This window comes from Cordyceps javanica, chromosome 4, assembly GCF_051103115.1.
Source record: "Cordyceps javanica chromosome 4, complete sequence".
Classification (NCBI taxonomy): domain Eukaryota; kingdom Fungi; phylum Ascomycota; class Sordariomycetes; order Hypocreales; family Cordycipitaceae; genus Cordyceps; species Cordyceps javanica.
Genome location: NC_139298.1, coordinates 1,703,252 through 1,723,887, shown reverse-complemented (window position 1 = coordinate 1,723,887; position 20,636 = coordinate 1,703,252). Strand labels below are relative to the sequence as shown.

Sequence of the window (20,636 nt, the reverse complement as noted above, 5' to 3'; positions counted from 1 at the left end):
AATAGATGACTATTTCTACCTTTGTCCTGCCCTCGGCCATTGCACAAGGGAACAATCACGGGAGGGGTGTCACCTCCCTCAAAGGGCGCTCCCAGTTGCTCGCGTTGGCCAGCGTTCTCATGGCCTCGGCCAATCGATCACAATAGCAGTCCACCTCGTCGCCGTTCAACTGCGCAGTATCCCAGGAAGCGATAAAGTACAAGTTTTCCTTATCGACCATGAATGCATTCCAGAATAGTCCACTAGATGGAAGACGCAAGTTAGAAAGTGGCTCGTCAAGACCAAGAGCAAAAAAAAAAAAAAAAACAGGGCTGTACACAGGTGTAACACGGTGACCAAATCTTACCACCCTCGCCCTAAACCGAGATTGTGCAATGATGATCAACGATTTCAAGGGGACGCAAAAGGGATCTACCATACCAGTCTGGCCAGTCGTGACGACTGACGGGCTCCAAGATCTTATAGTTGGAGTGACATCTGCTCTGCTGCGCCGACATGCCCAGCGTCATGTCCCACACGAAGCCCTGCCGGAACGAGGCGTCTTCAGCGACATCGGCCTCTTCGCCGAGTGCGGCCTTGACATCGTCCCACGGGGCGTGGTTGTGATGCGCGAGCGCCGCCTCCTCCTCACGGATCCTCTGCAGGAACCCCAGCACCGTCTCGCTGTCCGCCTCTGCCGTCGCCGTCGCCGCCGTCGTCGCCGCCGCCCCGACGCCGTACATGTTGAGGCGCCACTGCGTCGTCGGTCCGTCGACGGCCATGGCCGGAGGGAGCTGCGCCTGCACCCATTCGGGCACAAACGGCCAGGCCCGGCCAGCCTCCCAGCTGGCGAAGACGGCGTACGGCGCGCGCGTCTGCCGCACGTTGAGCAGGATGACGGCGCACCGCGCGAGCACGTCCGCGGCGACGCCGTGCTCGCCTTTCAGCACGGCCAGCTGCGGCAGACGCACGATGCGTCCCCGGCGTGGGAAGGGCGACTCGCCGGCGGTGGCGACGGGGGCCTTTGCACATGTGCCGCTGCCGCTGCCGCCGCCGCCGCCGCCACCTCGCGCTGACGCCGCCGCTTCACGGGCCGCGTCCCGGGCTGCGGCGTGCGGCGAGCGGCTGTCGTCGCCAATCATCCACCCGGGCGCGCGCTGCGGCGGCCACAGCGCGCCGGGGAAGCGGGAGAGGCCGCGAAGACGGGCCGCGAGGCGGGCGACGGCGGCGCGCGCCAGCTCGTTCCTGCGGTTCAGCTGCCACAGCTCGGCCCAGAGGCGGTACGGGACGGCCGGGGGCAGCGTCATCGCGGCTTGTTGCCGGTCGCGCAGCACGTCGTCGAGGTTGCGCAGCACGGACCAGAGCGATATGGCGTCGACGATGGCGTGGTTGAAGTGCAGGACGAGCAAGTGGCCTCCGGTGTCGGCGCAGCGCACCGTGTCGGCCTGGAAGGCGTACGGAGGCCGGAGCGCAGAGGACGGCTCCTGGATCAGGCCGAGTCTGGCCTCGTCCTCGGTCGCGGCCTCGCTCTGGTGTAAAATGTGGCTCGCCAGGCCCTCGTCGCAGAGGACGTGCTGCCACTGAGCGCTTGCGGCTGCTGGCCGTACCAGGACGGAACGAAGCAAAGGAGTCTTGGATACCAGCGTCCGCAGCCCTTCCATTATCCGCGCACCAGTCAGTTGCGGGACGCGGTAGACCAAGCGGATGTGGTAGGATTGGGGACGCTGGCCTTGAACCATGCGGTGTTGGTTGGCGCGGAGAGATATCACCGACTCTGGTACGGCGCCGCTCGGAAGCATGGATGCGATGTCTGAAAAGGTTTCATGGTAGCAATCGGAGCTGGAGGAAACCTTGCCTTCAGAAACATGATGACCGGCATCGTAAGGCACAGATTCTGTTTGAGGTCTACGGGGGATGCCAGAACACCGCTGAAGGAGCAGTTCAGATTGCGACAAGATATCCTTGTTTTCAAATAAATCCTGCAGATATAGCGGAGTTTGCAGTCGACGATATACGCGATCGCAATACTGCATTAGCAGTATGCTATCGGCAAACGTGTGTACACTCTGTCGCGGCTGCGGCCTCACGCCGCAGAGCTCCTCCCATTCTGCAGCAAGTTTTTCCACCAATGCGCATTGCTCTGGCGTAGCACCTCGGGCTTCCTTTTCCCGCTCCCTCGCCTCGACAAATCGAGAGAGGGCCGCCTTGAGGAGCTGCCTTCGGGGTTTCTTGAGGGACGTGACGGGCATAACGTCGTATCCAAGCTGCGAGAGGTCAAAAATGGCGCCAAGTGTGTACTTGGAGCCCAAGCTGCGAGCTTTTTCGAAAATCGCGCTGTCGAGCACATCCTTTGGCCTCTTGACCACGGCAACGGGAACCTCGCCGGCAACCTTGTCTGGATGGCCAATAACTTGAACTTCGAGGTCCGGCAAGGTCAAGATGGCTTTTTCGATTACGGCTGGGTCGATATTTTCCCCACCCCGAATAATCATGTCCTTGTAGCGACCGAGAATGTATACGACTCCTTCTTCATCGACCCGAGCTTGGTCTCCCGTGATGAGCCAGCGACGTCCACTCTCTTCGTAGAAGCTGGAATTGTCCGCGTCCATATAACCCTGGATCACGGAAGATCCGGAAACATGAAGCTCCCCTACATCTCCGACGCAGAGTACTTCCCGGCCCCCAGGCTGGCAGATACGGATTGAAGCCCCGGGAAGGACCTTGCCTACGCCAGGATGGAAGCCGTCGGCAAGTAGAGGGTCCTGCCTACACCAGCTCACAAGCGGACCGGTCTCACTCATACCATAAGCCTGGATAGCATGACTACAGCCAAGAGATTCCTTGCAGAGCCGCACATCCTCGGGCGATATCATTGTGCTCGCCAGCGATATGATGGAGAGTCTAAACTGGCTGACCTCGGGGCAGTCGCTCTCGGCAAGCATGGCTCGAATCAGGGTCGGGGTGGCCGACATGATCGTGCAATGTTCCCTCACGACAGCGCGAAGGCTGGCTCGGACGCTGAATGTGGGTGAGGGCAGAATGACGGCGCCGCCCAGACGCCATGCGCGCAAGGCATTATTGATGGCGAAAATGTGATGAACAGGGGTATGGACGAGCCACCTATCCACGAACTCGACATCTGGATTGGGGTCATAATCATGAGTCTGTGACATAAGATTGTCATGCGTGTGCACGCAAGCTTTTGGCACTCCTGTCGTGCCGCTCGTGAAGATGATGAGGGCGGTGTTGCCTGTACCGCCTGCTCGCAGGCCGTCGAGCTGGCAACTCCTCTGGCATAACCTGTTGGCTTCATCCTCGAGCTGCACAAATGATAACCAGCCAGCTCTGTTATTCTTTGACAGAATAATCTTGACTTGAACGGAAGTCTCGCTCTCGACAGCCCAATGTTCAACCGTTTGAGCCATCTCCTCATTCTCGACAAAGAGCAGTTGGGGAGATGAGGCTGACAGTAACTGTCCGAGGTCGTCTTTGGCCCCCGGATCCAAAGGTACAAATGTCATGCCGAGTTTCGCGGCGACCCAGAAGAAAAGCCCCCATTCGGCGATATTTCTGGTAACGACAACCAGTCTGTTGCCCGTGCCGCCACAGTCGAGTTGGCTAAGCCGGTGAGCCACTAAGTCTACCTTGGATAAGAGTTCCTGGTAGCTCCAGCGCTTAAAAAGATGCTCGGAATCAAGCAAATGGCCGTCTGTCACTTCTGTCCTGGCCACAATTGCATCCCTACTGGGGTACTTGGTAGCGGTCGCAAGAAGCATGTGCCAGAGAAGCTGGCCAAGTCCAGTCGGAACTTCCCCGTGAATCTCGGCTAGGTCGACTTTCACGGTGGAAGAGTCCGGCGTGGATACACGGACCCCAGTCTCAGACATTTTGAGAGTGCCAATTGTGTTAAGGCTGAACACAAGGGAGAACTGCAGCAAAAAGACTATTTTGCAAAACGTCAGTCCAACAGATCAGATATCAGTGCTTTGCCGGTAAGAGAATAATAGCATCTGATCATTGCGACAGTTCAACTCAAATCCGCGGTTACGGACGATCCTTATAGTCCATTACTCATGATTGTACAGGGAGATAGTAAGCCTGAATCTGGATCATGTGAAACATCAACGGTACAACGCATAGCACCATCTATATTTGTCACAGATTGTATAACATCGGTCAAAGTAAACAGAGGTGCTACCAATCACAATTAGGAAATGCAGAGGCTGGTAAGCCCATAGCCGGGGAAACCAGGAAGTGATGATGAATACTAACACTGCACAGTTTGCCAGGACCGTACTCTGTCTTAAGTTGTACGGGTAGCTACTGTATCTGGTGCTACAGCTAAGACGGAAATACAGAGCCTGAAAGTTGAGACAAAACATGAGCTTGAAGCAGCGCCTGAAGGCTCTCATACTTTATTTAGGCCATCAATGTGAGCTGCTGCGCAATACAGCACGTGCATTCCCCACGGACTTGCACCGAACCTGCTTCAGCCGCAGCCTGCGTCAACCTGAAAAAGCAAAACTGACAGAAGTCACGCAAACATCAAGCGGATGAGGGCTCATCATGCTAAGTCGAGAGGCGATCCGTAGCCATGGTCATGGAGCGCTGCAACTAACCGTTCCGTATCCACCGACGATACGAGGAGATATTGGCAATGCCATCCCAGGATTTGGTACTGCGAAGACAAGGGTACAAAGGTGGAGAAGGAGGACAGACTGTGGCGATCACTTCACTAAGCGAGCCTTTTGAAAGCGCATTGGTGTAAGAGCATACAGACTGACAAGGATTGGAGGAAGCTAGACTTGGTCTGAGCGATCTGTGTAGTGCAAAGGGAAGCACACAGCATCACTATCTAATGACCAGGGTCCCCTTAACTATTGAAACAGACGAAGGAGTACTATTAGTATCGTGAAAAAAAAAATCTGCGGAGATGTTGCAGCCAGCCTTTTGCTTTCGTGACCGCCAGGATGCCGAACATCTAAGGCGAAGATCGCTGCAGTATGGGTGCAGAACAGAGACTAGTGTTTTGAAAGGCCGTCTGCAAGAAATAACAGGGATCTTGATACCGATTTAGCTGCCTACTGTACTTGAAAAGGGGCGCACGAACCAGACTCTCGTTTGCCACTGGGGAAGGACCAAGAGCGAAGACACCGGATCTCAGTCTGAACATGCCACAAGCATCTCCGCCCGCATGATCGGATAAACACCCAGCTTGCTGGTACCGGGTACTTTTTTGTAGAACATGGCGGACGCAAAGACCCGTGGTGATATGCGTGTTTGTCCCCGAATTATGGAGCAATAAATGATGCATCTCAAGGTCACGGAGGGTCGAGGAGGGGGGAGATCAAGGGCCAGTGATTCGTTCGTCATATTCCTGGGAGCTCTGTCATGGTGAACAAGGCACAACGTCGGATGAGGGCCTCAGCCAAAGTTGTTATGTGGCGAGCACCTCGATTGGCGCCAGCCAGCATTGGGGGAAGCAGGTGGCCTGCAGTATGTGATGAAAGTACAGGTGACCGTGTATAAATAGTAGAAACTATGCGCATGAAAGAAGCCCCCCAGACTTGACCGAAATCTTTTGCAAACTAGCTATATCATTCCCATCAACTTCAAACTCTTTGTCTGATAGTCAAAATGGAGTTCGCGATAGCGGTGTTCATCCTGCTGGTCGCGCCAGCTTTTCTTCGCCGCCTTTACTCGTTGCTCATCTGCTACTTTGGTGTAAGTCGGAGCGACAGCTGCCGAACCACTTGCCCTACAGGCCCTCTCGAAGCCAATATTTCCGTCTTTGATTTCATTTACAGCATAATCTTCGGCAAAAGTAACGAGAACTATCTCGACTCTACCTGCAAGCTCTTCAACCGGTTTGGTCCAACCTACTCCATGAAGAGCTGGTTCTGGCAGACAATCTTTACCAACGACAGCAGAAATATCAAAACGATACTTGCTACGTCCTTTTCTGATTTCGAGCTCCCCAAGATGCGTCTTGATGCCATATCCACGCTCCTGGGGACTGGAATCTTCAGTGTCAATGGCACATCCTGGTCGCACGCGAGGGCGCTGCTGCGGCCTTGCTTTGCCAACAGAGACAAGCTTGCCGTCACGGCAATGCTCGAGGACCATTTTCAGAGCTTTCTGCGTCACATACCGCAGGCCGGAGAGGAAGTGGATTTACAGCCTCTGTATTTCGCTCTCACCATGGACTTTGCCACTCAATTTCTGACATCCAAGTCCTCTCACATGTTGGATAAAACAAAGTCACACGACAAAGAGTGGCAGTTCTTTGAAGACTACACAACATGCTCTGAAGAGGTCATTAAGAAAATGTGCCTCGGCCCTCTCCAAATCTTCCGCTACAACCGTGCCGCAGAGCAAGCAAAGAAACGCGTCTTCAAGTACATTGACGAGTTCATTGACGATGCCTTGAAGAGTATCAATCCAGAAGAGGCGACAGAGCGCAACGTGCTGACCAGGCTTGCGGAGGTCACTTCGGACCGCAAAGTCCTTCGGGACCAGATGTTGCACCTGTTGGTGGCAAGCCGTGATACTACGGCTAGTTTACTCTGCAGTCTATTCTTCATGCTTGCAAAGGAGCCTGCCATGTACGAGACACTGAGACAGGAAGTGCGCTCTGTCTGTGGCGATGCGCCACCCTCACCAGAGCAGCTGAAGCAGATGGAGTATCTTCGCTGGTGCGTTCAAGAGTGTAAGTTTGTGCCACCACACGTGTACGAAAACAACAACAACAGGAACCGAAAAAAGCAAAAGTACAAGGAACGTGCGCTGACAAGCAGGGTAGCACTGCGTCTACACCCGGTGATACCAACCAATGCCCGCGAGGCCACGCGAGACACGACGCTACCCGTCGGGGGCGGCAGAGAGGGGATCGAGCCCATGCTTGTCAAAAAGGGCACGCTGATTGTCTACAACATCTTTGCGATGCACAGAGACGAGGCAGTCTTTGGGCCCGACGCGGAAAAGTTCCGTCCCGATCGGTGGGCTGGGCTGCGCCCCGGCTGGGGATATCTCCCCTTCAATGGTGGACCGCGCATCTGCCTCGGACGCACGTATACGCAACAAGGGGGGCCAGGAGGGGGGCGGCGTCCCTTGCAAGGTCTTTGGATGAAATGAGCTGACGAGGTGTACAGAGCAAATTGCGCTTCTAGAGGCGCACTACCTTGTGGCGCGCATGGTGCAGACCTTTGAGACCATGGCATCGCAGGACAGCCGAGACTGGGAAGAGCTCTTTGCTCTCGCCACGACATGTAAACACGGAGTCAAGGTGAAAATGGGCTGGGCATAAGACGGGACGATCAATGCGTACATGTAGATAGTACATTAGATAGGCCTCGCTCTTGGTTCCGGCAAGACCTGCTGTCTATTACCCAGAGTTGTAGCTAAAGTATAGCAAGAATGTCCATAACAACACGAAAAATAGTGACTCACGCGAAATGATGCAGACCATCTCTTTTGATGAGTCAAAATATTTAGTGTCAGGACAGAAATGAAAAAATTAAAGTCCTATAGTGCTGGGGAGCTGTGGTTTTGCACACCTACCTCTGTGCACTTATTTGTGTTTTTGCGCATCGATACTTTTAGGAAGCCCAAAAAAAAGATTGCCAAAGATCGAAATTCAGACTAAGCTCTTTCTCAATCTAGTTTGACTGTAGCAAAAGAATAGTAATGTAAAATACAAAGAAGCAATAATAGTAATAAGAATAATGATAATGATACTCATAATCAAAAGACAAAGGAGATAATTATACAGGGTATCTTGCATGGAGTTTGGGTATAATGAATACCCTAGTTAAGTGTAGCCTGGCTGGAGGAAGACGGGCTAAAAGCTCAACAAAAAGATAATTTGTCAAGCGAGTCTTGGCTAGAGGTGGCCTGGCTGTCGGTTGCTTGGACGGCCGAGGCTTGGACGGCCGAGGCTTGGACGGAGGCAGCCTGGGCTCGCTGGTAGTCGCCAGACTTGTAGAGGAGTCTCTGATAAAGAGAAAGAGACTTTTTGTACTTCTTCTCGTCCATCTTGGCGCGTTCAATCTCGACCCGCTCTTCGCACTGGCACTTTGCGACGTAGCAGTCGCGGATGGTGGCCTCGATGGCGATGATCTTGGGACCCCCCGCCCAGTCACGAAAGTAGCTGCCGTGGTACTTTGCCCAGGTGATTTCCTGGACCGCGAACGTGGTGACTCCGCTGCGGTCGACGAGGAGCATGGCCGGGTACATGGTCGCGCCGGGGGCGGGGACCCAGAGGAGGCGCAGACGGTACACGCCGTCCGGGCTGTCCTCGCTGCTCTTGCTGAGGTGGCAGTTCTGGATCCAGCCACCGTCTAGGCAGCCCTGGCGGACGCCCTTGACCGTGTAGCGGTCGGTGTCCCAGCTGAGCGGGCAGGTGAGGAAGGCGTTGACGACGAAGTGGCGGTACATGAGCTCCTTGGCCTGGAGGAGCTGCTCCCGGCGGATGGCGAGAAGAGCGGCGGCGCCTTCGCGCAGGTCACGGTCGTCCTGGGAGACCTGCTTCTCGGCCCTGCGCCAGACTAGCGGCTCGCGAATGGAGCACGAGCCGGACACTTGGGCGCGGCGGTCGAGGATGACGGCCTTGATCTCGTCGAGCTCGTGCTGGTGCTGGACGCTAGCCTCGTCCAGGCCCTGGCGGACGGAGGCGTTGTACTTGCGGAGGAGCGTCTCGAGGTCGCCGAGCATGAAGCGGCCGTGACGGCCGAAGCGGTAGACGTCGAAGCGGGCTTTGCGAAGCTTTCCCATGCCCACCACATGGCGGATGCCGTGCCCATCGGTGGAGAAGGACTCGTGGCTCTGCGTTTTGCGGAGGGCATGTTCACGACGATCAAAGGTCTCGATGCCGTTCTCCATTTCCATGAAAGGCTTCTGCACAGCATTTCCAGGACCGGGGCGAAAGACCTGCTCGAGGTAGGACTCGTCGGGATAGATGTTCATGGTTGTTTGACTTGAAGTCGAGTGAAGCCGGCTTGGCAAGGTATTTGGCTTTGGTCTTTTGAAGGTGTAGGGTTTTGGTTTTGGTTTTGGTTTTTCTTTTTCTCCAAGTTTTGATTGAAGGGAGTAGTAGAGTGTGAATGTAATGAGGTGTGATGAGGATTCAGAGGGTTGAAAAGTTGGTCAGGAGAGGGAGGGAGCAAGACCATGTTAAATACCCGCGGAAGAAATTTTGATGCCAGACTAAATCAAGCTTTCTTAGCCATAATAACGGTTACAAAAGTTACTTTCTCAAAAAAAGGTCCTAGTTCGACTCTAGAGAAGAAGACGGTAAGCTTGTCATGGCCACATAAAAGTATAATATGAGGCTGGCACAAGCGGCCACGGGGACTCGTACGTCCGTCAACATGATGACGCCCTGCAGCCTGCGCAGACTACGGCCGGACAAGTGCATGGATTCCACACAATATGATTTGATTGAAGTCTATGGAAGGTTTGAAGGCGGGCATGTGGCGTATTTGAGCGCAGCGTTGACAACCTTGAAATCGACATGTTGTAGGGACATTCGCGTGTAAGTCGACGAGGTGACTCTGTAGCTTGGTGGGATATCGAGTGGTTCTTCCGTCATTGAGGCGTTTTTGCAGACTTTTTCTGAAAAAGATACTTTTCCAGAGAAAAGAAACTTTTCCTTTCTCTACGTCTTGTCAAAAGTTGGTCTCCATTTGCTGTGTTGGTAGTGACTGCTGTACTTGACAGGTACAGTGTGGTGATAAACGGCGAATAGGGTCCATTTTATAGCAAAGTTTTCAACTACGTAGAAATTACTATAATTAGTATGGAAAGCCTTTGAAAGATGGTAAAGGAAGATCATAGATGGAAGATCCAACTGCAATTTTTCTGATCTTTAGAGATTCAATCCGAATGTCAGACCTGGGAGGGCTGCTAGTATCTCTCAGTTGGTGGCCAAAGGTGACTGACTGGTAGCGCGTCAATACTGATGATGTGCCTCTGTTCTCTGACTATTATGTCAATAGGCAACAGGATCGTTAGCATACAGGCAGTTCAATCTGCACAATATGCCGTCAGAGTGACAATAACTGTAAAAGGGTCCTTGCAGGCTTTTGGCCCATTACTGAGTTGGTGGACTGGAGGTACCTGGCAACTAGTTAGTACTTTACTGTGTTGGCTGACTGACGAGACACGACTCTGCCCCGAGTAAAACAGGAACTGCAGAGTGATGGGAGCCATATTCACTATTTACGAACAGGCAGTAGAAACAGAAAAAGAAGACAAAATTAAAACAAAGATGGAGAAAATTCCTTGTCAACACCAAGCTCCTATTTGCAATCTAGTCTGCATCAGCAACGCTGTTTGCTACCCACTAATAAATACCTATGCCAAAGCGTCGCACGCCAGGAGCCGCTGTACTGAGTAATGCCGCGGGCTTCTTTTCAGAGCCTTGCCGTTAGCTGAGTTTCGCCGTTTGGCATGATCACCATTGTCATTGCCATCACCATCACGATTGATCTTTACCTTGGCCAGCATCATCACCATCATCACCATCACCAGACTTGCTGCCGCCTCTAGTCTGCCTTGCATCAGTCCCATGTAACCTCGCAGTTGCTCCGTACGCCCTTTACCATGAGCGTCGCGCCATCACGACCAACTACCGACAAGCATCAAGGCCATCGCCATGTCCGAATCCACCCAGAATGCTCACTATGCGGCTGCTATTTCGAGGTTGGGGAGCCCATGATGGCCTGTAAGTACGCCTTGACTCAGAATGCACACCCTGACCACAGCTTACCTTTTCGTCCTTTTTTTTGTGTTTCTTCTCTAGTGCTAGGGGATCGCTTCAACTCTACATGTAGAGTCATTGATGCCTCGACGTTTCCCATAGCCATCTACTGCAACCAAAAACCTGGCACGCCGTGGACGTTTTGTCAGCTCCCGAAATGCACAAAGTGCGCCACCGAGCTTGAGAGCGTCACGGTGCACCGGGATTGCTTCCAGTTATTTCTTGAACAAACAAGCAAACGTAAAGATATCACGGCCTACAATCTTTGGCATGCAGCCCATGCCCGTTACCCGTGGCGCGGATTCTGGCCTCTGCCGCAGGGCATCCTGGACCAAGATGCGGCGAACCTCGCCATGACGCACGCCGCTGCGCACTGGCGCATCCCCCTGGCCATGCTTCCAAACGAGCTGCTACTGCTCATATGCGAAAATCTCCGTCACGCAGTCTTTTGGCGCTACATTCTCGCCAAAGATTTTATCGGCAAGCTGATGGCCGAAGCCAATTGCAGTGTCGCGACAGTGACTGTTCTGTCGCAAATAGAGTCGTGGAAGCGAGGTTCTTCCCCCCAAAAGGCAGCGCCCGATGCCGGTCCCTACTTTCGCCTCACAATAGACTCTCATGGGTTGCGAGAGATTGAGCGACTGCCGGGCATTCCGGCGAAAAGCCCGATGCGGAGCGAAACGAACGTCTATGTAGTCGACAGCGTGGAGCGCCTGGGCCAAATATCAACATCTTTCAAGGTCTGAATCATCTACGGCGGCGGCATGCGAGATTCTTGGTGCTAACTAACCATTGTAGTTTGGACTTGGCCGGCTCTATCCACACAAAGGAGTGCGGCAGTTGAGATCGTGGGACACTCCAGGCCCCCCCGTCTCGCCAGACTACCAATTCGCACCCGACCTGCAGCCGACGTGTCCGCGCCTGGGCACAATCGAGACGCAACATTCGTTTGGCATCACCTTTTTCATATCATCCGGCACGATCGCGGCGATACACGCGCACACGGGGCAAGCGCCGTCGGCGTACTCGTGCTTCCAGCGACTGAATCCTGTCAAGAAGAAATGGGTTGCCTGGATCTTTGTACCTATCCAGGGCGGAATCGACAGGTTTGGGTTTCGGACTCCGCTGCTGCCTCCAGGTGCAAGTTTGCCTCAGTTTGCGGGCAGCCTGCTTGTAAGTGCAGACAATTGTGTGACGAGGAGTTGGTGCGGGATTCTGACTTGTGCGCGTGCAGTTGCAGATGACCATCTCGGGAGAGGTCGTGCTGGGGCCGTACATGCACTACGGCAAGGACTTGTGGATGGAAGATGATGCTACGACGCTGATGCATGGCATATCCCGGATGGGTGCCGTGTATCCGCTGGGGACGGCGCCTCGAAACGAAGAAGGCGAGGAGGAAGAGGTGTTTTACCAGAACCCGATGAACCTGTCACCGCCGTTTGAGCATGCGTACTTTTCGCACGCAGAGCTCGACGACGAGGTGAGCAGCGTCGAGGTCTACCACGACAGGGCGCTGCGCATCTGCCGAGGCGTCATTGTCGGGTATAGGAATGGCGGGGCGAGGGCGCTAGGCCAGTGCCGAATTGGGGTCGACGCCGTGCAGGTATACGACTGGCCGGCGTGCTTTTGTTTCAACAAGACCAAGTATCTGCGACCGGGCACGCGAGTGGAGCGGGATAGCGTCAGGGTCGAGTGCCATGGCGATGGGCATCATGGCCACGCCGAGGACGGGTGGACGTGCTGCACATTTCCCAGTAGGCTAGAGTGGTGGTTTACAAGTGAAGAGTCACGAATATCATTTACGCCGGGGCGGGAGGGCTGCAGATGAGTTGCATACTGTGGTGCAGACGGGCCAAGACTGTGCAAAGGAGGGTCTCTTCTTCTTTTCTTCTTTTCTTCTTTTCTTTTTCTCTTGCAAGGTCCCATTTTGGTCTTGGAATACCCACATGGAAATGTATAGCCGCGGCGTTTTTTTTTTTTTTTTTTTTCCTCCGTCACCTCTTCTCAGTCATGCTACTCGGGAGAGTTAGCCAGCCAGTCTCCGTCACAGCAGCTAAGCAGTTGGTAGGTGTTTTTCAACGCTGGATGTTTTGGTGGTGATGGTGATGGTGGTGCTGCAATGCTTCTTTGTGACTTTTTAGACGCAAAAATAAAAATGATTAAAAAGCTTTGTGGATGCAGAACTCGCATGACAAGACGCTGCCTAGTGGAGTTTGGAGTGACGTTTTGCTGCCTATTTTCTATTTTCCATTTTCTTTTTTGCTGCTCTATTTTTTCTAGGACTGCCTGTTTTGGTGCAAGCGCGGGGCAACTCGGTGCGGCAAAGGCGAAAAAAAAAGTTTTGATAAGAAAATTCTCGCGGTCAGGCAACTTCACGCCTTTTGCCTTGATTTTTTTTCTTCTCTCCTTCTCTTTTTCCTTCTCCTTCTTCTCCTTCTTCTCCTTTTCCCTCTCTTCTCTTGGGCATCTTTGCTCCCGTCTTGCTCCCGTCTGCAGCTCTCTACTCTAAAACAAATACACTTGGAACCATCCCGGCCTTGTTTTTTTTTTTCCTTTTTCTTCACGCCCGCTCTCTCAACCCCCTCCATAAATAACCCCGCCAAACAAACAGCCAGTGACGCCCTCGAAACCGGCAATCGCATTCTCATTCACAATGGTGGAAAAGCTCTACGTGACCTACAATGATGTAAGTGTGTGCTTTTGTAATTTCCTCTTTGAGATGACGAGGCGGCTTGGACATGGACTGCCATGCAACCCGCCTATGCAGACAAAATTTTTTGTGTTTGCGTGTGGCGTTTTTTTGCTCTGTACCTATATCCTCCTCTTCCTCCTCCACCTCTCACGCCTCACCAACCCCCCCCTCCAAGATGCTAATAATAACAAAACTAATCCACCCCGTGGGGGTTCTTCTTTGCAGGTGCACAACCTGTGCAAAGAGTCTGCTGAGCGTCTGCTCGCCGACTTCCAGCCGCAACTCATGATCGCCATTGGCGGCGGCGGCTACATCCCCGCCCGCATCCTGCGCTCGTTCCTCAAGCAGCCCGGGTCGCCCAACATCCCCATCCAGGCCATCGGCCTGTCCCTGTACGAGCAGCTCGGCGAGGACCCCGAGGTCGAGACCCCCGGCACCAAGGTGACGCGCACCCAGTGGCTCGACCTCACCGCGCTCGGCCACATGCAGAACCTCGTCGGCAAGCGCATCCTCATCGTCGACGAGGTCGACGACACCCGCACCACGCTCGAGTACGCCGTCAAGGAGCTCGAAAAGGACGTCGAGGAGGCCCGCCGCCAGATGCCCGACGGCGACGCCCAGCCCCGGACCGAGTTCAGCATCTTTGTCCTCCACAACAAGGACAAGCCCAAAAAGGGCCACCTGCCCGCCGACATGGTCCCCGCCCGCTACCACGCCGCCCGCACCGTCGCCGACGTCTGGATCAACTACCCCTGGGAGGCCATCAACATTGAGGAGCACGACCAGAACGCCGAGGCTGGTCGCAAGTAGTCGACATCGTGCGTTGAACCGGCCGAAGCGTGGACGGACGGGCGTCCGCCTCGTCCTCTTTATGAAAATACCCCAAATTTATCACGGGCCTACACCACAATTATGAAAATCATATCCAGTAAAAGAAGAACCTCGGAAAAAAAGAGAAGAAATAGACAGCGCAAAGGTACGGAACGATACGATTCCCGATACCCAAGATGGCGAAAAAAAAGAAAAAAAAGTACGAGCAAAATAATGTAAATACAAGGAGCTGGCTGGACCATGGGAGACTATTAAATACTGGGCAAATCTAGCATTTTCTTTGTCCCACCGCTTGCTCTCTTTGTTCCTGGTCCCCTCTTCATGTCAGATAAGATCCAGCAATGCTGCACGACTTTCCATGCACGAATACCGGTGCTCTCTTTCCCCCCTCTTGCTCGTTAAAAAAGGTGCACATCGCATGTATACTTGTATCCCCATCCAGAAATAGCCTCGCCAACGCATGCGCAAGGTCATGACCCCCCGGAAGCACACCCAATCTCCTCGCTTCAGGGCCACCAGTCACCAGTCACCACCCAAGGGGCCGACGTCGCACAAGACAGGGATATTTTGTGACTAAAATGAGAAAGGAAACAGGATCGTAGTGCAAAAGGTGGGGATGTGTGTGTAAGAGAGAGAGAGAGAGAGAGAGAGAGCGAGGGATTGATGGGGGTGCGTGGCGTACCCTGTGCGCCTTTCGGCAACGTCGCCTCCGGCGTGTAGGACGAAACGCTACAGCTTCGGCGATGGCAACGCCGAATCGGAGAGGGTTGGTCGTTCCGGTGCCACATGCAAAAAGCCACCATGTGCGAGCCGGAATTGCCAATGCAGGATTTGCTCTCGAGTGGGAGAGGGGGGGGGGGGGGGGTCGATTTGATGTAGGCCAGTAGTCCAAGTAAGACAGACTGTGTTGCGTTCTTGGCCGGCAGGCATGGAAGCGTCGCTTGTCAGGGCTCGCAGGTATCGAAACGCAAACTGTGTGTATTTCCATGTCTAGTCTATACTCTCTCCATGCTCTATGCGAACGCGGGCCATGCGTCTCAAATGCCTAGACATCCTGGCGCGCCCGAGTCTCTCTATCCTGTATACGATGCGGTCCGTCGTTTCCCCCCTCCCCATATCTAGACTCGAAAATGTAAAAGCTCTTGCTTGCCCAGCGAAAAACAACAACAACAACGCCAATGTAATGCTCAATATATATACCTCCCTGAACCACTCGACAATTGCGCCTCGTGGCCCTCCGCCCTCGTCGCGTCTCTATCCACCGCTGGTTCCCTCGCGTTGATGCTTCTCCTTGAGTCTCTTTTCCTGCTTCATAAACTCGCGGATGCCCACGGGCACGTTTTGGAACATGTCGTCCGTCCACAGGTCCTTGGCAATCTTTGTGTCGCCCACCACCGGCCAGTTCGTCTCGGAGCCGCCGCCGTCCGCGTCCATCGACGACGACGACGACGACGACGCCGGTGCTGGTGGTGGTGGCGGTGACGGAGGAGGCGGAGCATCCAGGCCAGGGGACTTTCCTCCTGAGCCAGCCGCCGCCGCCGTCGTCGCCGCCGCAGCAGCAGCAGCAGCAGCAGCGCTCTCGGCGAGACGCTTCTTGGCCTCGTTGGACTGCAGCGTCCACTCCTCCATCTCCTCGCGGTACAGCTCCCACACGCAGTTGACGCACCCGCTCATGCAGCAGTTGTCCGGCTCCTCGGGCCGCGGGGGCACGCGCACGCCCGCCACCGTCGTCGACCGCGCCTGTCGCCCGGCGGCCCGGTCGGCGCGCTCCGCGGGACCCAGCAGTCGCGAGCCAAAGATGACGCGGGCGCGCTCCGCGGCGCTGCTGCTGTTGGAGTCGGAGTAGGCGGTGCGCGACGAGATGGTCTCGTACGTCTTGGCCGGGCGGCTGCTGTTGTCACCGCCACGCGATAGATCTACTGCCGAGTCTTTTGTCGGCGACGAGGGTGGCGGGCTCTGGACGGCGGCGGCGGCGACGCTGGACGATGGAGGCTCCTCGGCCTTGGTGGCGGCGTAGGGTGTGGGATCGCGTAGGAGAATGTCGTAGTATTCGCCGCGCGGTTGACGCTGAGGCCAGGTAGGCTGCTGCTGCGGTTTGCTATCGGAAGATTTCGTCGTCGTCGTCGTCGTCGCCGAGGCAAAGGCTCGCCGAAACGCGGGCGAGGACAAGCGGCAGAGCCGACACACTCTCGGCGCCAGCCTCGACGGCGCGGACATGTCGTCCAATGAGCAGGCTACCGGGCCAAGAGACTTTGAGTGCTTCTCTCTCTTTTTTTTTTCCTTCCAATCTCTCTTTTTGCCTGGCGCGAAGGGGTAGGAAGAGACAAATCAGGGCTGACCCTGCGATCGGCTGTGTTCGGGATGATGTCAGAGCAAAAGAGCACAAGTTTGATAGCGCCGGTGGGGGCAAAACGAGTCGGCTCTGTCGACAGTTGGCTCGGCGTCTTGCGTGGAGGACCCTTTTGAGCTAACTAACGAATAAGGCAACTCTGCAACTAGAATGCAAGCAGGTGCATATCTCCGTAGGCATCCTGTCTAAAAGCGGCAGTAGTAAATATTCAAACGGGTTCTCAGTATATTTGGATATCGGCTCTGCTTCATGTCGATGCACTGGACAGGATCCCTGTGCTGAGCCTGTCTTGATGAGCTTGACCTGATATCTCACCCAAACTCTAGGTACTTAGTGTTTGAAGAGCGCACTACTTGATTAATGTCACCTCGTTTCAATCCAATTGCTGCCCATAGTCATCGTGCTTTATTAAGTCGGTGCGGACAGCGCGAAAAGATGGGGACGACTACAATTACTCGACGGCTATGATTGGCCAAGTGCTTCATGTCCACGGTGCTCATCTCGATTCCCTGCAGCTACTTACAAGTTCCTGGAATCGAGATTCGAGCCAGAAAACTTTTGTTTTCTGCGTGAGAGCCATAGATCCTTGTATCAAGTCGCTGCAGTCGTGAAGCCGCACAAACATGATTCTTTGTCTTCTCGAAAACATTAATAACGAAGTTATGTATCAATCCGGCCTTCACAGAAATTATCAGATCGCTCATACACAGCAGGCGCTAGCTTGAAGTTGTATATGAGGAGTGGACTTGTTATGAACGGCTGCAAAGTAAAATTGACAGTCGCTGGTTGACGGACCATGATAATTGGAGTCGTCACCATGACGCACCGGACGGCGGCGCATGGGCTTAGCAGAACAAAACTACTGGGGTGAAACAACAAGAGTACGGAAGAAAAAAAATAAAGAAGCAAGAAGCAATATTTCTCCTACATATAATTTTTTAAAGGAAAAAAAAATCCCAATGACCGGGTAGTACGGATGGAAAGCCAGGAGGAAATAGGCAGAGCTGTGCCGCTGACACGGGAAACGGATAGTCATGAGACAGCACCTTCGGAGGCAGACTCGCCACCAAACCGCCACCAGCATTCTAAACGAAGTCGTGCCTATGGTACTGTAACAATCAATGCATGCAATGAGTGTCGACGAAAGCGCGCAAAAGTGAGCCATTTCATGCTGCCTCACTGTCCCGTTTGATCATGCATGCTGAAAGCTTGCTAATCAATGTGACCCCAGTGCGACGGAAAGCAGCCTTGCGGCCGGTGTCTGGATAGAAATCACAGCAATTGTGTATACGAGACTCCCGTACGCAAGTCCAAGTCTTCACTTCGAACAGAACTTGATGCCCTAAGAGAAGAGCAACAAAGGAATGATCTCGTCTTGACGGGCCTCCGCCACCCCCGCGTCCAAGACGAGGTTCTGGCGCGGTTGAGAGCTCGGCAGCCCGTTGACCACATTGCAGGCTGGCTTGCGAGCACAGAACAGCAGGAAGACTACATCTCTTCCAGTCAGGTCGCTGGCAGTCGCGACGCTGCTCCTGGTCCAAGCTCACCGAGCGGTGATGAAGGATTGCGTGCCGGCTCTGTGGTGGAGGACAATGGAAACCCGACCTTTGGGCCGAGCTCACAGCACAACTTTTCGGCGGCGGGCCAGCGCCGTCACAAGAGAGGCATCTCACTCGACGAAACACTACAGAGCTCCTCCTCTGGTCTTCCGGAACCGGCGCGGTCCCGGCTCGCCAACTGGGCCGAGGCACGGCACACCGACCACATCGTCGACGGCACGGACGAGCCCGGTGCTCTCCACGAAGCCGTGGCGTCCCTGCGGGAGCCGCTGCTGAAGCACGCCGCAAGGACGTGGACGACCGTCACCGACGACATTGGGCTGGTCGAGCACCTGCTGGGCCTGTACTTCTGCTGGGAGTATCCCACGTTTGCGTCCCTGAGCAAGGAGCAGTTCCTGCGCGACTTTAGCGAGGGGAGGCCCAGGTACTGCTCGTCGCTGCTCGTCAACGCGCTGCTCGCGCTCGGCTGCCGCTTCTCGAGCTTCCCAAAGAAGAAGAAGAAGGCCGGTCCCGGCGCCCCGTACCCCTCCGGCCAGCAGTTCTTCGACGAGTCGCTGGAGCTCCTGCGCCGGCGGAGCGACTACCACTCCCTGCTCGTGGTGCAAGCGTTGGGGGTGCTGTCCATCTGCGAGGCCAGCTGCGGCCACGTCATGGAAAGCAGGGCCTTTTCGGGGCAGAGCATGCGATTGGCCGTCGAGATGGGGTTGCATCACATTGTTGAGCATCCGGAAGGCGGCAGAACGGCCGATGAATTCAGCGTTTTGAGTGCCACGTACTGGGGGGCCTTTTCGCTGGAACAGTGAGTGTCCCCTTTTTTTTGCCTGTATCATAATGAAACTGTCTCCAGAAAGTCTAACAGCTGCTCTCACAACAGGTCCTGGTCACTTGCGACCTCCTCACCACCGTGTTTCTCGAAGCATCTCATCACGCCACCTAAACCACCTTTGGTCTCGGATATCGAAGACTCCCTATGGGTTCCATATACAGACTCTGGTCAGCCCTAGAAATGGTTTCCTTATCTGCGTCTCGCTCAGATTGTACTAATGTCTTTCAGGCACTCCACCGAATGCCTTCCATGGGCAGCCGTCTCACGTACGCTCGGTCTTCAAGTGCTACTGCGAATTGAGCGAGTTGACGCATCAAATTCTCTACCTGTTCCGCTCGCCTGAACAGCCGGTCACGTCGAGACGATTATTAGACATCTACACCAGCTGTGTAAGTTGGTTTGATAATGTGCCCGCCGCCTTGAAACTAGGTTACAACTTCACTCCAGCAGTCTTGTTTTCCCAGTAAGTCTAAGCCAACAGAAATCCATGCAGTAGAACCGTGGTAGTAACCCAGGCGTAGTATGCAGTATCACTTTAGTATTCTTCTACTATTCCGACCGTTTATCCGTCTGGTCATCTCAGGCTCCGAGATCATCCCAAAAGAAGTTTGCCTACAATCAGCAAGCTCCATCAACACTCTGCTGAGGTGCTATGCGCAACTTTACACGCTGAGGAGAACACCGACGTTCCTGCCTCAATTTATTCTCGCTTCATCAATTACATTGCTTGCTATTGGAATCATGGACGCTCATCCCAACGCTGATGGCAGCGGCATCGTAATAGATCCAAGCATTGTCGACAATGTACAACAGGGTATGGATGGACTCGCAGAAATCGCACCGTGCCATCAGTTCGCTGAGCAGGCAGTCAACATCTTACGCCGTCTTGCACAGAAATGGAATATTCACTTGAATACTGACTTAGAGCCGACTCTAGATCCCGACACCTATAATGATAGGTTTGTTGAGCCTTATTTTAGTGGACTCAACCTCTTCCCGGATAGCCGACCTGCTTGGAGCTTGCCAGTGAGAGATGCAGCCAGGGAAGTGTCCGAGGAGCAGTCGCGTCAGAATCAGAAACAAGAAGCAATGGACATGCTAGAGAACCTCATGCTGCATCCTATTCCGTTGCAGAACCCTTCGATTTTTCTACGAGAGCCGGGATTGGCCAAGCACGGCTTTGCAAGAGCGTGAGCGCATCAAGGCCAGCAATACGGCTGCATGCCAAGTCGAATCAGCAGGGAAATCTTCAAAGAATACGTCCGGTGGGTGACAATTTCTATCGCTTTGAGGAGTGTCAGAGTCCTCGGCTTTTTATTTGGAAGGCCTAGTTCCCTGGACGCTGATCGGCTAGCGGGGGCGAGAAGCCTGTAGACAGACAGCAATGCCCAACCTGGACCGTGGCGAGCACGTCTGGGTAAAGCCGTGGCTATAGAACCAAGCAAACAGAGTAACAAGATGTGTGAATACAGGCTCGATAGATTCCGTAAATAATAAGGACAAGAAGTAGCATGCTCTGTATATCAGCGTATGATGTTGCTGGCTGTGTCTTGATGCACTAAACAGGGGCCACGTGATGGGCCGGTATACCCGAGCCTGTTGTAAGCATTCAGGGAACCCTTCTTTTCTTGTTCGGCGCA

At 54.2% G+C, this 20,636-nt stretch overlaps 7 protein-coding genes across 7 annotated transcripts; 4 read left to right on the top strand and 3 right to left on the bottom strand.

Moving 5' to 3' along the window:
* Nucleotides 1-55: 55 nt before the first annotated feature.
* On the bottom strand, nucleotides 56-3,866 carry V2A60_006413 (uncharacterized protein; the record flags this gene model as incomplete). The annotated part of the gene is made up of 2 exons (XM_083257707.1): nucleotides 56-242; nucleotides 421-3,866. 2 exons carry the CDS (start codon nucleotides 3,864-3,866, stop codon nucleotides 56-58), a joined length of 3,633 nt encoding a protein of 1,210 aa, XP_083113833.1.
* Nucleotides 3,867-5,616: 1,750 nt separating this feature from the next.
* On the top strand, nucleotides 5,617-7,285 carry V2A60_006412 (cytochrome P450; the record flags this gene model as incomplete). The annotated part of the gene is made up of 3 exons (XM_083257706.1): nucleotides 5,617-6,688; nucleotides 6,782-7,045; nucleotides 7,131-7,285. The coding sequence occupies 3 exons, from the start codon at nucleotides 5,617-5,619 to the stop codon at nucleotides 7,283-7,285; spliced, it is 1,491 nt and encodes a 496-aa protein (XP_083113832.1).
* A 542-nt stretch (nucleotides 7,286-7,827) lies between these two features.
* Nucleotides 7,828-8,943, bottom strand: V2A60_006411 (uncharacterized protein; the record flags this gene model as incomplete). Its single annotated transcript, XM_083257705.1, has 1 exon — nucleotides 7,828-8,943. The coding sequence occupies one exon, from the start codon at nucleotides 8,941-8,943 to the stop codon at nucleotides 7,828-7,830; it is 1,116 nt and encodes a 371-aa protein (XP_083113831.1).
* Nucleotides 8,944-10,581: 1,638 nt separating this feature from the next.
* Nucleotides 10,582-12,566, top strand: V2A60_006410 (uncharacterized protein; the record flags this gene model as incomplete). The annotated part of the gene is made up of 4 exons (XM_083257704.1): nucleotides 10,582-10,702; nucleotides 10,781-11,478; nucleotides 11,537-11,911; nucleotides 11,973-12,566. 4 exons carry the CDS (start codon nucleotides 10,582-10,584, stop codon nucleotides 12,564-12,566), a joined length of 1,788 nt encoding a protein of 595 aa, XP_083113830.1.
* An 825-nt stretch (nucleotides 12,567-13,391) lies between these two features.
* Nucleotides 13,392-14,240, top strand: V2A60_006409 (phosphoribosyltransferase-like protein; the record flags this gene model as incomplete). Its single annotated transcript, XM_083257703.1, has 2 exons — nucleotides 13,392-13,424; nucleotides 13,656-14,240. The coding sequence occupies 2 exons, from the start codon at nucleotides 13,392-13,394 to the stop codon at nucleotides 14,238-14,240; spliced, it is 618 nt and encodes a 205-aa protein (XP_083113829.1).
* Nucleotides 14,241-15,515: 1,275 nt separating this feature from the next.
* V2A60_006408 (oxidoreductase-like protein) lies at nucleotides 15,516-16,478 on the bottom strand (the record flags this gene model as incomplete). Its single annotated transcript, XM_083257702.1, has 1 exon — nucleotides 15,516-16,478. The coding sequence occupies one exon, from the start codon at nucleotides 16,476-16,478 to the stop codon at nucleotides 15,516-15,518; it is 963 nt and encodes a 320-aa protein (XP_083113828.1).
* A 1,263-nt stretch (nucleotides 16,479-17,741) lies between these two features.
* Nucleotides 17,742-20,190, top strand: V2A60_006407 (fungal specific transcription factor domain-containing protein; the record flags this gene model as incomplete). Its single annotated transcript, XM_083257701.1, has 6 exons — nucleotides 17,742-17,767; nucleotides 17,843-17,911; nucleotides 17,959-18,969; nucleotides 19,045-19,163; nucleotides 19,225-19,459; nucleotides 19,518-20,190. The coding sequence occupies 6 exons, from the start codon at nucleotides 17,742-17,744 to the stop codon at nucleotides 20,188-20,190; spliced, it is 2,133 nt and encodes a 710-aa protein (XP_083113827.1).
* Between the last annotated feature and the right edge of the window lie 446 nt (nucleotides 20,191-20,636).